The following is a 14,753-nucleotide window of genomic DNA, read 5'->3' on the forward strand; positions in this document are numbered from 1 at the left end:
TGTGTCATCTGCAAATAGTGAAAGTTTTACTTCTTCCTTACCATTTGGATGTCTTTTATTTCTTTTTGTTTTCTGATTGCTGTGGCTAGGGCTTCCAGTACTATGTTGAATAAAAGTGATGAGACTGGACATTCTTGTTTTATTTCTAATCTTACAAGGAAAACTCTTTGTTTTTTTCCCATTAAGGATGTTGTTAGCTGTGGGTTTTTCTAGAAGGCATTCATTATGTTGAGGTATGTTCCCTCTAAACTTATTTTAATGAGGTTTTTATCATGAATGGATGTCCTACTTTGTCCAGTGCTTTTTCTGTATCTGTTGAAATGACCATGTAGTTTTCATCCTTTCTCTTGTTGATGTGATATATCGCATAGATTGATTTGTGAATATTGAACCACCCTTGCATTCTGGGAATAAATCCCACTCAATCACAATGAATGATTTTTTAAAATATATGATTGGATTTGATTTGCTAATTTTTTGTTGAGTATTTCTGCATCCACTTTCATCAGAAATTTTAGCTTGTAGTTCCCTTTTTTTGTAGTGTCTTTATCTGGTGTTGGTATCAGGGTAATGCTGGCCTCATAGAATGAATTTAGAAGCCTTCCTGTCTCTTGTATTTTTTGGAATAGTTTGAAAAGTATAGATATTAACTCATCTTTAAATGTTTGATAGAATTCACCAGTGACACCATCTGGTCCTGGACTTTTTATTTGTTGGGAAGTTTTTGATTACTGATTCGATTTCATTGCTGGTAATTATCTGTTCACATTTTCCATTTTTTCCTAATTCAGTTTTGGAAACTTGTATATTTCTAAGAATTTGTCTATTCTAGGTTGTCCAGCACATAATTTTTCATACTGTTCTCTAATAAGTGAATAAAATCTTAAAAAAAAATTATAGTGGCTTTCTGTAATTAAGATTTCTTAATTAGTATATATAGGAGATAAATTTGGTATTACAAGGAGAGTAATACAATAAATTCAGGTGCAATAGGGAATGTGGAAAGACATTGGACATCAGAAACAGTTAAGAAAGTAGAAGTTGGGGCGCCTGGGTGGCTCAGTGGGTTAAGCCGCTGCCTTCGGCTCAGGTCATGATCTCAGGGTCCTGGGATCGAGTCCCGCATCGGGCTCTCTGCTCGGCAGGGAGTCTGCTTCTCTCTCTCTCTCTCTCTCTCTCTCTGCCTGCCTTTCCGTCTACTTGTGATCTCTCTCTGTCAGATAAATAAATAAAATCTTAAAAAAAAATTTATAAAAATTAAAAAAAAAAAGTAGAAGTTGGGTCTTGGCCCACTTTGTACTAGTTGTATTACGTTTAGCCTTTTTTTGTTCCTGTGTTACATAATCTTTTTGGTCCTTACTTTCTTCTTTAAGGTGTTTTTTCTCAAAGGCAGTTGTGGGAGTTAGGTACATTTTGTGAAAATGCATTATAAACTACAAATGCTGTGTAAAAAACCAAGTATCATTTTGAGATATAGCCTGAGGATTATAAATTTCAAACAGTATGTAGTTGGAAAATTTTACTGTACCTGAGCCTAACATTTTAATAACCAAAATTATTATCTTGGCCTGTGCTTTCTTTGGTTAGTTTCAGAAATTTTTTAAATTTGATTTTTGATATGCAGTTTAATAGAAATGAGTCATGTTATCATTTCTTTCTTTGCTTGGCAGCACAGCATATGCACTTCACCCACATATATGATCTGTGGGTTGTGGAGAGAAATAAGGATGTTGCTCAATAGCCCACGTATTTCCACAAAGAATACTCTTCAGTAACTCTCATGAGTTTCTCTTAGACATTAGGAAAGGCAGACCCTTACATGTTAAACTAAATATGTGAACTCAATATTGAGTGAGAAAATGTGAGGAGCAGACCATTAAGTTAAATTCTATGTCCTCTGTAAATAGCAGGGACTTTACCCATAGAGCTGATTAGAAGACCTTGGTTTTTAAGTTCTGAAACATTTCTTGTAGAATGATACAGGAGCTGTTACTGAGACTCAAAATAAGAGGCTACAGAATTGTGGGAGGCTTGCCCTCTATTTATGAATCAGATTTTAAGTGGAAACCACAGTCGTTTCCTTCTCATTCATGCTTTAGCAGAGGATGTGATGCCATAGATCTAGCTTGGTTTGTAGTTTCTCCTTTAAGGTTCACACCACATTCTTTTCCTGTTTAGAAGCCACAACAGTTTTAATATATTATCAAACCACAGAATGTACCTTGCTGGATATTTACTGGGGGAATGTGTGCTACATATTATTTGGTAGAGCCAGTACTGATCGTGGCAGTCTAGTTTAAGTCATATTTCAGAAATACAGCATAAGTAGATAAAAGTGCACAATATAGATAGATGTATTTGGGGTAGGTGTGGTATATAGGCATACATCTGCACACTTGTGGAAAACAATTTTAACCCTTTGATTATATTAATTTATATTTTAAAATAATGCTTTATATTGTTTAACTTGAATATATGTTAATTTTCTTTTTTTCTTTCTTAGCGTCATGGCATGCCATGGGTTGCCTCTCATAAATGGACAAAGCTGTGACCCTTATGCAACAGTTTCTCTAGTGGGCCCTTCTAGGTAATGTTTTGTTTTGTTTTGTTTTTTAAGTTTTTATTTAAATTCCAGTTAGTTAACATACACTATAATATTAGTTTCAGGTGTACAATAAGTGATCCAACATTTCCCTACAACACCCAGTGCTCATCACATGTGCACTCCTTAATCCCCATCCCCTATTTCTCCCACCCCCCATTTCTCCCATGCCCCCACCCACCTCTCTGCTGGTAATCATTAATTTGTTCTCTATAGTTAAGAGTCAGTGTTTCTTGATTTGCCTCTTTTTTTTTCTCCTATGCTCATTTGTTTCTGAAATTCCACATATGAGTGAAATCATATGGTATTTGTCTTTCTCTGACTGACTTATTTCACTTAGCCTAATACTCTCTAACTCCATCCATGTCATTGGTAGGTAGTGTTTATTGAATTATTATTAGATTTTTTTTTAACTCTAAACACATAATTTCAAGCATGCCTTTATTTTCCATAAGTACACTGATTTTAATCCAGAAATGTAAACATCTCTGGATCTGAAGACTTAGTATGTATGTGGGCTTAAATGATTTCCTTCTTCGACAGTAGATGCTTCATTACATTGAAATGATCAGTGGTTGGCTTCTATTTGTAACCTGGAGTTAGGAATTCAGAGTAGGAGAGCAAATTATTATTAGATTTTTATGTTTTAAAATGTGACTTAAGAATTACAAGATTAAGATTTTAAGAATAAATGCTAAATGGCTATTTATGACACAAAGTTAATGAACGCATTGAAAGAAACATTTTTAGTGAGTTCTGTTATACATTTGGAAATAACCAAGTCCTGTTCCTGTAGAAAGAAAGTGGATGCCATTTCAAATATGCTGGACTCTTAGACTGTAGGGAGCAATGTTAATTTTATAGTAGTTAAAATGTTCTTTAAAACATAAATTTGACCTTCCTCACTCATCATTGGCCTTCCTACCTTCAAATGTCTTAGATTTTATATGGGTAAAATCCTGTTTTAAGAAATGCTAGCTCAGAATCGCAAGGCAGTTTCCATATTTTTATCTGGAAAACTGCTAGGAACTAAAAATGCCTTTTCTGCTCATGGCATCTGTGCTCTACAGAGAGAATTCCAAGCTGTAGACAGCCTGCTGAAGTACCAGAACATGGTAAAGTGCACCATATCATTGATTTAATTTCTTTCTAATGATTTATGGAAAAACCTATAGCAATTTATGTATTTTATATTTTATAACTTCATTATGATTTCTTTCAGAGCCTGACTAGTCTGAAATTTGCCTACAACTTTGAAGGTTTAAAATCAGGAAACAAAGAGCAAATATTTGCTTTATACCAAACTCATACATACATACACAGACACATACCCCTTTTCCCCAACTTCAGGCTCTCTAGGTATTCTTTTTATTTATTTATTTTTATTAATTTTTCTTAATTCCAGAATAGTCAGCATACAGTGTTACATTAGTTTCAGGTGTACAATAGAAGTATTTTTATTTTTTAGAAATCACCAGTAAGTCACTTTTTAAAAATGTATTAATATATGTACATAAAGTACCTAGCGCCATGCCTAGTACTTACTGTGTGCTCAAACAGTATTGCACTGTTAGCACTATAGATGCTTCTAAAGTTGAAAGCAGATACTCAGTCCTTTAACATTCATGTTATCAGAGGGATTAGTTCTGGATGTTAAAAATGTTTAACCTAATTGAGCTATTTTTTTGTTTCTGTTTATAATCTGTAGCTAAAGACAAATTCTTTAATGTAATCATTTAGTAACACAGAAGTGGAAACCATTTGGCATGTGAATTTGGTTTTAAGAGTCATTATTGGTATTGATAGTGTACTATCATCACATAAGATGTTAAAATTGGGAGAGGGTGGGGAAAGACTGCGGGATTTCCGTGTACATTTCTTTGCAACCTTCTCTAATTATTTCACAAGAAAAAGTTTTTTTAAAAAGCCATATTGTAAGCCCAAGAAATAAATTTAGTTAAGAATGCTTTTTGTGTTCCTCAGGTATTTTTCAGCAAAGATAAAGGTACTCTGAATCTCACTGTCTTCCTTTTGCCATTCTGATATAAAATAAGCTTATATATGTAAAATAAGCTTGATGGTCAGCCTAGTGTAGCCATAGAAAGAAAATACAATCTTGTCATATATCGCATATACAAACTTGTATTTTCTTTGATTTGGGTCTTTAGAGACATGTCAGATTTTTTCCCCCAAGTAATATTTAAAACTATAGTTTTCCCTGAGTCATCTTAACAGCTAAAGGGAGGTCAGGCTCCCTGGTTGGAAATAGCATGTTTTATAATTGTGTACCATTAAGTTCTACAAGGTAAAACTCTACCACATTGGAACAGGAATGACCAAAAGAAGACAAAAGTAAAGAAGAAAACAAGCAATCCGCAGTTTAATGAAATCTTTTATTTTGAGGTAACTTTTTATTTTATATAAATGTTGACATTGAATATTTAATATCGAATGCTGGTTTACTTCTTTTTTTGAACTATAGCCATAGTAATCATTTAATCAGCTAATGCAACTAAGCATTTCTATTCCAAGAACAGTAGAACCATGATATAATGTGGTAGAGGACCAGTATATAAAACAAATAAAGGCAGAACTACAACGGATTTGGGGATAGGAAGGACTAGGGCCACACCTACTCTCTAGTCATCCCTATTACCACACCCTCCTTCACACACCCTCCCACCTTATCCAGCCCCCCACCTGACACACAGTGGCCACTGGACTCTTATACTGAGTACTACTGTTTGAAAATCACTAGTAAAGTAAGTATGACATCAGTTGGTTGGAGTTCTTGTCCCAGTTGATGTGGAATAAATCACTAAATGTGAGGTTTAAGTTTATCTTGTGAAAAGATAATTTTGTAAGAGAAAACACTAGCTATCCTTCCTGGCAGAGTTTTTAGGAAGCCCAAATGTGAGAATGCGTTGAGACCATAAAGTGCTATAAGATTAAAGCCTTATTATTAAGTTCTTTTTAGCTAATTGCCTCTATAGACAAATGCTTGTTTTCATAGAGATCTTCAGCTACCTTGAAGTTGCCCCAAAATATAGTGCTTTGGAGTTCTTTACTGTGGAGCATTTGCTAAAGAAATCCTTTTTCATATTATTTGAAAACTACAGGGAAGAAAAAGACCTCAGATTTCTAAAAGATTGTGTTCTAACCATAGAACATGTCGCAAGTGAGATTAGTTAGCATGTAGGAAGATTTGGGGAAAAGTTCCATTGTGTGCTTTTTCCTCTTTTGTATGTGTGTTTTTCTTGATAATTCCAAGTGGAGAGGAGTGAGAGCACATCTAGCCATGCCTAATTACTATATAAAAAAATACAGGTTGAGGAAAATACCAAAATTGAAGTAGGAAGAATTGTGAGGATGGAGGCAAGGGAGAAAGACAAAAGAAAAAGTACCAGTATGAGACTTTTCCATTTCCAGCTAAGGACTTCGGTGGTTATATATTTATCAGTGGCTATTAAATCTAGCCTGCAGAAAACATGGGGCAACTTGGAGCAAGCAGATGGCCTTTTGAAAGGCAAGGTCTGACCTGCTTGCTGTATTCAGGTGTACATATGAAGCCTTAAAATATTTATTCAAAAAGCCCTTTGTTGAACAGATTATAAAGATAAGATTCAATCTCTGTCCTCGAGCTAAAGCAAGAGACACAAAGCACACATATACATGCATACACACAGCAGCAAAATGCAGTAGATACAGGGAAGGTCAGATGAGTTTTTCAGCTGAGTTAAGTTAGGGAGGAGTATTAGAGAGAAAGAACATTTTGAGCATAGACAAAGATACAGAAAAGCAGTAAGTTACATCCAAAGAATAGCAAATAGTGATTTAACTGGAAGGGTTCTATAAGAGAATAATTGGAGCAAAGCTTAAAAGCTAGACTAGGACCAACTATGAAAGGCCTTGACTACCTGTGGCTGACGTGCTTACAGAGTAGCTGTTGAATGTTTTTGAGCCTGGAAGTGGTAAGAGTAATGCAGTGTTTTAGGAAGAATTAACCGTGATCTGTGGGCCAATCGCTGAGAAAGAACAGAAATCAAGATACTCATAGTTTAGTAGGTGTTTTTTTGTTGTTGTTTTTTTGTTTTTAAAAAGGAAGGTGGAGGGGCTTCTGATCCAAGAGAGTAACGTGGGAAAAGAGAGGAAGTGACAGATGAGAAAGAAGCTGTAAAGGGGAGGATAACAAATTGATTATAGAAGAAAAGACAAAGGGAAAAGTCAGGTGTCCTCATGGTTTCAAATCTGGAATAAGGGAAAAGTTAAGGAAAACAGAAGTGGTTCGGTTGGGGACATAATGAACTTGAGGTCTGACGTGAAAACCCCTCAGTAGGGAGTTCATGACAAACATAAGATGGGTGATGGCTGTAGATAAGCACTTAAGATTTGCTTGCCAGAGAGTCAAGGAAGCCAGGGGAATAGCGGCATACAATATAGGAGAAAAGTGAGGAAGCTCAGCTTTGAGCATGTCTCTTAATTTCTGTCCTTTAACTTCCTCATTTTCAAGATGAGGATAATAAATCTAGCCCTGCCTGCTTCAAAACAGCATTCTGATGAACAAAGAAGATAATGGATGTGAAAGCACTTTGTAAACTGTATAGCCCTTTGCAGCTCTTAGAGCAACGTAAAAGTTAAGACCGTGGAGAAAACCAGTATTTATAGGTTCTGAAGAAGAAGAGGTCCCACAGGAAGAAGCAGAGAACAGGAGGTTGCCTGGGTAGTGCCTGGGTAAATTCAAAACAGTGTTTCTGGGAAAGGAGGTATGGTTGTACTCACTTGTTCTGGGGTCAAGGAAGATGAGAACTAAGGACTCAGCATCAGACCTGGTTACTAAGAGATGAGTTTGGGGAGGATGATCTGTGAGGAAACCAGATTATAAGGAGTCACTGTAGTGACTGGGTGTGAGGAAGTGGCGGCTGCAAAGATGGATTACAGTTTTGAGATATTTGTCTGTGAAAGGAAGGAGATAAATAGGAAGACCATAATTTAAGTATAGAATTTTTCTTAGACTTTAGTGAGGTGAATAAGCTGGTAAAAAGCTATAATTAAAATAGATGAAATGTTTTTGTTTTGTTTTATTTTGGTGCTGAAACCTGGGAATAGATCAAATGTTTACTGCATGCTTACTGTATGTCATGCATGGGTGGAATAGTCTTGGAGAAGAGGAGGATCATCTCATCTCTTGTTCAGAATAAATGAGAAAACTCATCAAGTAGAAGGACCATGTGAGAATGAACACGTTCAGGTGGATGGTAGCAGAGGAAGTCCCTGCCGGTTGCCTTGGTATTTTTGGTAAAAATGCGAGAAGGAAGTGTAAGGATAGAATTGATATCTTGAGAAATGTAGGAAAGTCTTCAAACAGTTCTTCGCATGTGCAGCTTCGCCAAAATAGAACGCTTTTACTCTTTGAGTCACTAAGAGATTACATATGAGTCAGAGAACCTAGTGTTGCTGTAGATTTAGTTGATAAGGAAGGGCATGGAGGCAAAATTGCCTTTGGTGTTTTTGTACTGCCTTATTCTTACCTCCCTGCTACTTCCATAGCCGTTTTTATCTTTAGCTTTGGGGGAACTATTACCTAGGCGTTTTCCTCTGTTTATAATAAACACAATTGAACATTTTAGCGATGATAGTTTTTTAAGTTCATGTAGGAAAAAATATTTAAAATTTTTTTGTAAACTAAAATATTTTGTTCACAGGTAACCAGATCCAGTAGTTACACAAGAAAGTCTCAGTTCCAGGTAGAAGAGGAGGACATTGAAAAGCTAGAAATTAGGTATTTGTCTTAGAGTTTTAAAGATCTGCTTTTTTTTTGGTGCCAAAAGAAAATCCTAAATCTAAAATAGAAAAACCGTAAAAAGAAAATAGGTGAACCAAGCTTAATAGACTTCTCTTTAGCAAGATGGTTGATGAAACTTAGAGAAACAGGCATCTAATTTAAATTCATACTATCTTTTCAAAATCTGTTTTCTTTGCAGAAGTAGTCAAGGTATAATTATTTAATACCAAAGATGACCTGATTTTCACCGATTTTATTATATTTTTAATTTTCACAAATTTAATTGCTCTTTAAATTTCTTAATCTAACATAATGGATGCAAAGAATATATAGAAAAGTAATTATATATTAGCCAATTTAGAAATAATTTTTTTATTCTTCTTAACATATCTGCTGTCTAACAGAAATTTCAGTGAGGTAAGAAGTCTTGTAAGATAATTCAACAGGTGCATGTGTTTGAAGTTTGTGCTATTTAGGTCTTAAATCTCTGCTGTTTGGGAGGGAAAAGTTCTGTAAGTGCATGTACAGGTGTGGTGTTAACAGTGTGTTCATCTAAAGGGTGTATTAGTCACATGTTTGGAATGATCAGGTAATGTATTTTGTTTAAATCACCTATCTTTACATATTAACTGGCTCTAATTGAGAAAGAAACTGTAGTCTTGTGTTGGTTTCTTTTCTCAAAGTCAACAAGGTAACTCCCAGTTCTTACTGCTACAGGTTAAAATAAAGCCTAGACTTTGAAACTAAGAAACTTAAGTGCTTTCTTTTAGACTATTTAAAATAGTTATACTCTGTGCTTATAAAATAAAAGCTACTGCAATATTTTCTTTTCTTAGTTTAGTTAGTGAGGTATATGACAACGCTAACATCTCTTACTTTTAAGCATGTAAAATTAATGCTGTAATGCAATCAAAGTGATTTGAAGCTACCTGTTGGCGTGTGTGCTCTTAAACATTGTTTGCAAAAAATAAAGTTTTATTTTTAAATTTTCAGAATCGACTTGTGGAATAATGGAAACCTGGTCCAAGATATTTTCCTGGGTGAGATTAAGGTTCCTGTGAACGTGTTAAGAAATGATTCCTCTCATCAAGCCTGGTAAGAAGACAAACATTCTAATGAACTCCACAGTAGGTCATCCCCTTTAATAAAATGGTTGAAATGCTTACTATATGCATATTTTTAAAATTTGAGATAGAATAAGCCAGAAGTCATTAACTTTAATTGATTTGGTTATTAATTTATTTTTGCAGAAATAGAAGTACATTCATAGTTTTATGACTTGACCTCTAGAACTGAGATGTGAGAACTGAATTATCTAGGAATATTGTTCTGTTCAAAAATGAAATCTTAACTCTAAGGAGAAAATGAAAATCACTTAAAACATTACATAGGAGTTGCCCGTGTGAGAAGATGCTTGGTTACAGATCAGCATCTGCAGTCCAGAAGCCTTATTAATGGTGATAGGAACTGTACATGTTTGAAAACAGGATTTATGATAGGGAATCCACTGTTAATGGGCTCTAACCAGTTATTTTTCCTTTACCACACCCCGCTGAAATGCACTGTGAATGGCCCTGATGTTATTTTAAATGTCTAGGGTCAGGGCGCCTTGGTGGCTCAGTTGGTTGAGCATCCATCCACCTCATGATTTCAGCTGAGGTCATGATCTCAGGGTTGTGAAATCAGGCCCCACATTGGGCTCTATGCTCAGCTGGGAGTCTGCTTGAGATTCTACCCCCACTCCCACTCCTGAGTAAATAAATGTGTGTCTAGGGTTCAGATGTTGAGCTGATTCAGTAAATACTTTCTTGAGGTGCTCTGGTGGCTCAGTAATAGTTACTTTATTATTTTACCTCTTCATGTCTTTAACAGTGACATTGAACTGATGGTAGATAAAACATACTGTTCATACATTAAACTGGTGTTATTTTCCTTAGCAGAATTGATGCAGAACTATCATTTTTTTCTGCCAAGAGCACTTAAAAGTATGTCTGTCCTGCCCCTTCCAGTAGGTTGCCCAGCAGCCCTCATGCTAGACTTGGGTTTCCACTGAGCATTAATAAACAGGCCTTTCTCTTTGCCTCTAAGGCCCACTATTTAGAACTCAGTTTCAGTGCCTAGAAGAGGAGTTGGAATTGTTGGAATCGTTTATTTTATTTTTTAAAAAAGATTTTATTTATTTGACAGATATCACAAGTAGGCGGAGAGGCAGGCAGAGAGGGGGGGAAGCAGGCTCCCTGCTGAGTAGAAAGCCCGATGTGGGGCTCGATCCCAGGACCCTGGGATCATGACCTGAGCCAAAGGCAGAGGCCTAACCCACTGAACCACCCAGGCGCCCCAGAATTAAGTGTTTAGAGGTTTCTTACTGTGGGCATCAATCTCATTTGTCTTTAAAAAAGAGCCTCCCTTGGGCACCTTGCTCAGTCAATTAAGTGTCTGCCTTTGCTTCAGGTCATGATCCCAGGGTCCTGGGATCGAGCCCTAAATTCCAGGTACCAGACCAGCAGGAAACCAGCTTCTTCTCCCTCTGCCCTCTCTCTCCCTCTGCACCTCACCCTGCTTGTTCTCGCTTGCTTGCTCTCCCTTGCTGTCTCTTGCTATCTTTGTCTCTCTCTCTCTTTCTCAAATAAATAAATCTTTAAGAAAAATTTATACAACATGGAATAGAAACATAGGTAGAATGGAGTATACAAATGTGAATGCCATTTTCTTTCAAGTCAGAAATTAAATTCTTGGGCTCCTTCATCATTTGTAGAGTTGTAGCATCCCCTTGTGGGATCGATGGTAATTGCATGAAAGCACAGGAAAAGCTTTCTTTACCTTCAGAATTTAAGGCATATTCTTTCTAATCTTGGTAGTAGGAAAGAGAATAATTATCAGTAATGTAATCCTGTTGTTTGAAAAGTTTCAATTTGCTTTCCTTTTTCACGTGATTTCAATTAGTATTTGTCTATTATAGTCTTTTCCTGAAAACGGGTTTTAATGGTTCCAATTTAATTTTTTTCTCAGATTACAACATGATCCAATCATTCCCCTTTTCCTTTCTTGGCTTTTCAGTTCCTTAACAATGACATATGTTCTTTATTATGAAACTTCTGTCAGATGTTAGGAGTAGCTTATTAATGTTGATAGTCACTCATTTTAACTTTAACCTTATAGATAGTAGAATTTTATATGATTTTCTTAATCGATAATATACCCATACGGTTCACAGTTCAAAAGATAAAAATCTGTGTCTTGTCCTAGTCCCTCAGCTAGTCATTTTCCCTCTTCTGAGGCACTCACTGTTTTGACTTTCTGGAAATATTTTATGGAATATAGTCAAATATGTATATATCCTTTTCCCTTCTTTACACAAATCGGCACATACTATATCCTGATCTGCACCTTGCTTTTCTCACTTACCAGTGTAGTAGAACTTCAGTAAATATTTGTGGAACCTTGATAGTGGTTAAGAGTGGAGTCTGGAACCAAATCTTAACCTTTGCTGTAACTACCTGTGTGACCTTGAACAGGTTACTCTACCCGTTGGCTTTGCCTTTCTCTGGCTGTAAAATGGGAGCAGTACAAATAGTACCTGCCTCCCAGAGTTGTTAGAGGATGAAATGCATTCATCCTCATCAATGAGACAAGCTGCAAGTGCATTGACCATGGATATAGCTCATGGCTCTCATCATTACAGTGATTGCTACTGTCATCACCATTCCTCCACCATTCCTCCATACAGAATTTCTGCATCCTTTTTGTCATACCAGTGTTCCATTGTTTACGATGTTCGAGAATCTCACAAGCAGTCTAGTTCTGTCTTATTTCACCAGTTCCCGTCAGTATTTTAATGTGCGCAAAACCTTTGTGTGATTGTACAAATTGGCACAATTTTCCCCCAAATATTCAACATGTAAAAGTGGACATTAAGAAAAGACAATAGAGGGACACCTGGGTGGCTCAATTAAGCATCTGCCTTCTGCTCAGGTCATGATCCCAGGGTCTGGGATTCGAATTGAGTCCTACATCAGGCTGCTTGCTCAACAGAGTCTACTTCTCCCTCTCCCTGCTGCTCTCCCTGCTTGTGCGCGCGCGCACGCGCGCTCTCTCTCTCTCTCTCACAAATAAATAAAATCTTTAAAAAAAAAAAGTAGGTTCACATAGTAGATGAAACAAATGGGGTTTTAAACATAAGCACTTCATGCATATTTAAAAATAGATTAATATTTTACTTGAGAGGAGTTGGTTGTGTAGTTTGCTAATTTTGCCACCTATCTTTAATCTCCTATCTTAAGTAAAAATCCATTGATAATGCTTACTTTTATGGAACCAGAAACAGCATTCAAGTGTTAGTAGAGCTGCCTCTGAACAGTTACTTAACAGCTTCCGAACATTACTTCATTATGCTTGTTTTCAGCATTATGAACAAATAATTGTAGTTTTTACCTGCCTACTTCAATTATACAGACCTTGTGGTTAAAATTTTTCAAATGCTAGATTTGTTTTTTCCCTATTAAGGAGCTGTTACAACAGCTGAATCTTGAGAGCATCAGGCTTACTTTTATGCCTCTCCAATTGTGAATTTAAAAATATATGTAGAGCAACTGAATTCCACTTTCAGTTAATATTTCTTTATTTCCTTTTTCTTATTCTTTCAAACTAAAATGCTTTACTCAAAAACTGAAGAAAATATATTTGATTTGATTTTTTCTTTTAAATCCCTTGACCTTATATACATGGCCATGTATCCTCATTTAACAAATCTCGAGAGTTTACTCTTTACCTCTAATTCAAATTACTTTGTCCACAGGGGATCCTTCAGGGTTTAAACGGTCTTTTAAAATAATATTATAAAATAACAAATCATGTTTATGTAGTTACATTAATAAGTACATTTATCTATAGTTATTTCTATATTTAAGTGGTAACAGTTATATATAAATCTTACATAAATAACAGCTGCATAGTGTTTACTGTGTACCTGGCACTCTTCTAAGTGCTTTACTTATATAACCTCCTTAGAGTTGTTGTAAGGATTAAATCAGATACTATTATTACCCCTTATATAGAGTAATAATAAGGTAAGGAAATAAGCGCAGAGAGATTAAGTGGTTTGCCCAGGGTCATACAGCTGAGATTTGGACCAAATACTCTGACTTCAAAGTTTATGTTCTTAACCAATTACTATAATAAATTTACCTTAATGTACATTTATTTTTTAAAGATTTTGTTTACTTATTTGAGAGAGACAGAGAGAGCACAAGTGGGGGAAAGGGACAGAGGGAGAAGCAAACTCCCTGCTGACCAGGGAGCCTGATGTGGGACTCAATCCCAGTTCCCAGGAGCCTGGGATCCTAATTTGAGCTGAAGGCAGGCACTTGACCAAATGAGCCACCCAGCTGCCCCATAAATATTTTTTATATGTTTAAAACTCAAAAATGTTCGGGGTGCTTGGATGGCTCAGTTAAGGGTCCAGCTCCTGATTTTGGCTCAGGTCATGATCTCAGGGTTGTGAGATGATCCCATGTAGGATTCTGTATTCAGTATGAAGTCTGTTTAAGATTCTCTTTCTCTCCCTGTCCCTTTGCCCATCCTGCCCACTTGTGCACACGTGCTCTCGTTCTTAAATAAATAAATTAAAAATGTTTTTTAAAAACCCTCAAAAACATTCTCTGTTTTAAGCTGAAATCAAAGATTTGAGTGCCCCTTGCTTTATAAAATATTGTTAAAAGTTGGGGGAGCATGGGGGAGGTTGTAAGTTGAGGGTATTTTGAAATTTTATGTTTTTTTAAGTAGACACAGATGAGATCCTGTGCCCAGAAGGATTTCTTACCCTTCCAAAGAAACCCAAGGAAACAAGCTTAAAAAGCGAGGCAGGAGTGAGGCCTTCCGAGGTTCCTGGGCATTCTAAAGGAGTGATACATAATAATTAGTAACTGGTGTAGCATTGCCCTAATTCCTCTGCACAGAACATCCCATGTTAGGATTATAGATCTATTTTGCTGGTAATTTGTAATTTGTGAGAGTAACAGAAGGACAAGGCATACTCCTTCCTCCAGTAATTTGGAGATAAGGGAATTAAAGTTGCCTTCTGAGTAAAATTCCTATAGAACAAACCAAAACAAAATCTGTAAATCTGAGTAGAATATGGGGACACTGTTTAAGATTTAAGATGGGTTAGTGCATCTTAGGGAGGCAGAACCAAGTTGTAACTATAATACAAGTATTTCTATTTTTATATCCCATATATGGAAAACACTAGTTAAAATGGAAGAGGAATATTAGAACAATAAGAAAGGATCCTAGAGAGGCAAACGTGGGTAGGTACTACCCATTTAAATACAATCAAGAGGGAAGGAGATTCTGCTCTAGAAGCATGACTGC

General features: G+C 36.1%; 1 protein-coding gene across 3 annotated transcripts in view; it reads left to right on the plus strand.

Annotated features, from left to right (window-relative positions):
• RASA2 (RAS p21 protein activator 2) overlaps positions 1–14,753 on the plus strand; it is a 122,682-nt gene that overhangs the window by 70,374 nt on the left and 37,555 nt on the right. For all 3 annotated transcript variants that reach the window (XM_032852370.1, XM_032852369.1, XM_032852371.1), the window contains exons 6-9: positions 2,504–2,587; positions 4,933–5,005; positions 8,305–8,381; positions 9,378–9,479. In XM_032852370.1, coding sequence (XP_032708261.1) covers positions 2,504–2,587; positions 4,933–5,005; positions 8,305–8,381; positions 9,378–9,479 — 336 coding nt within the window. The remainder of the gene's footprint in view (positions 1–2,503; positions 2,588–4,932; positions 5,006–8,304; positions 8,382–9,377; positions 9,480–14,753) is intronic.

This window comes from Lontra canadensis, unplaced genomic scaffold (genome assembly GCF_010015895.1).
Source record: "Lontra canadensis isolate GAN:19392208 unplaced genomic scaffold, GSC_riverotter_1.0 scaffold6, whole genome shotgun sequence".
Classification (NCBI taxonomy): domain Eukaryota; kingdom Metazoa; phylum Chordata; class Mammalia; order Carnivora; family Mustelidae; genus Lontra; species Lontra canadensis.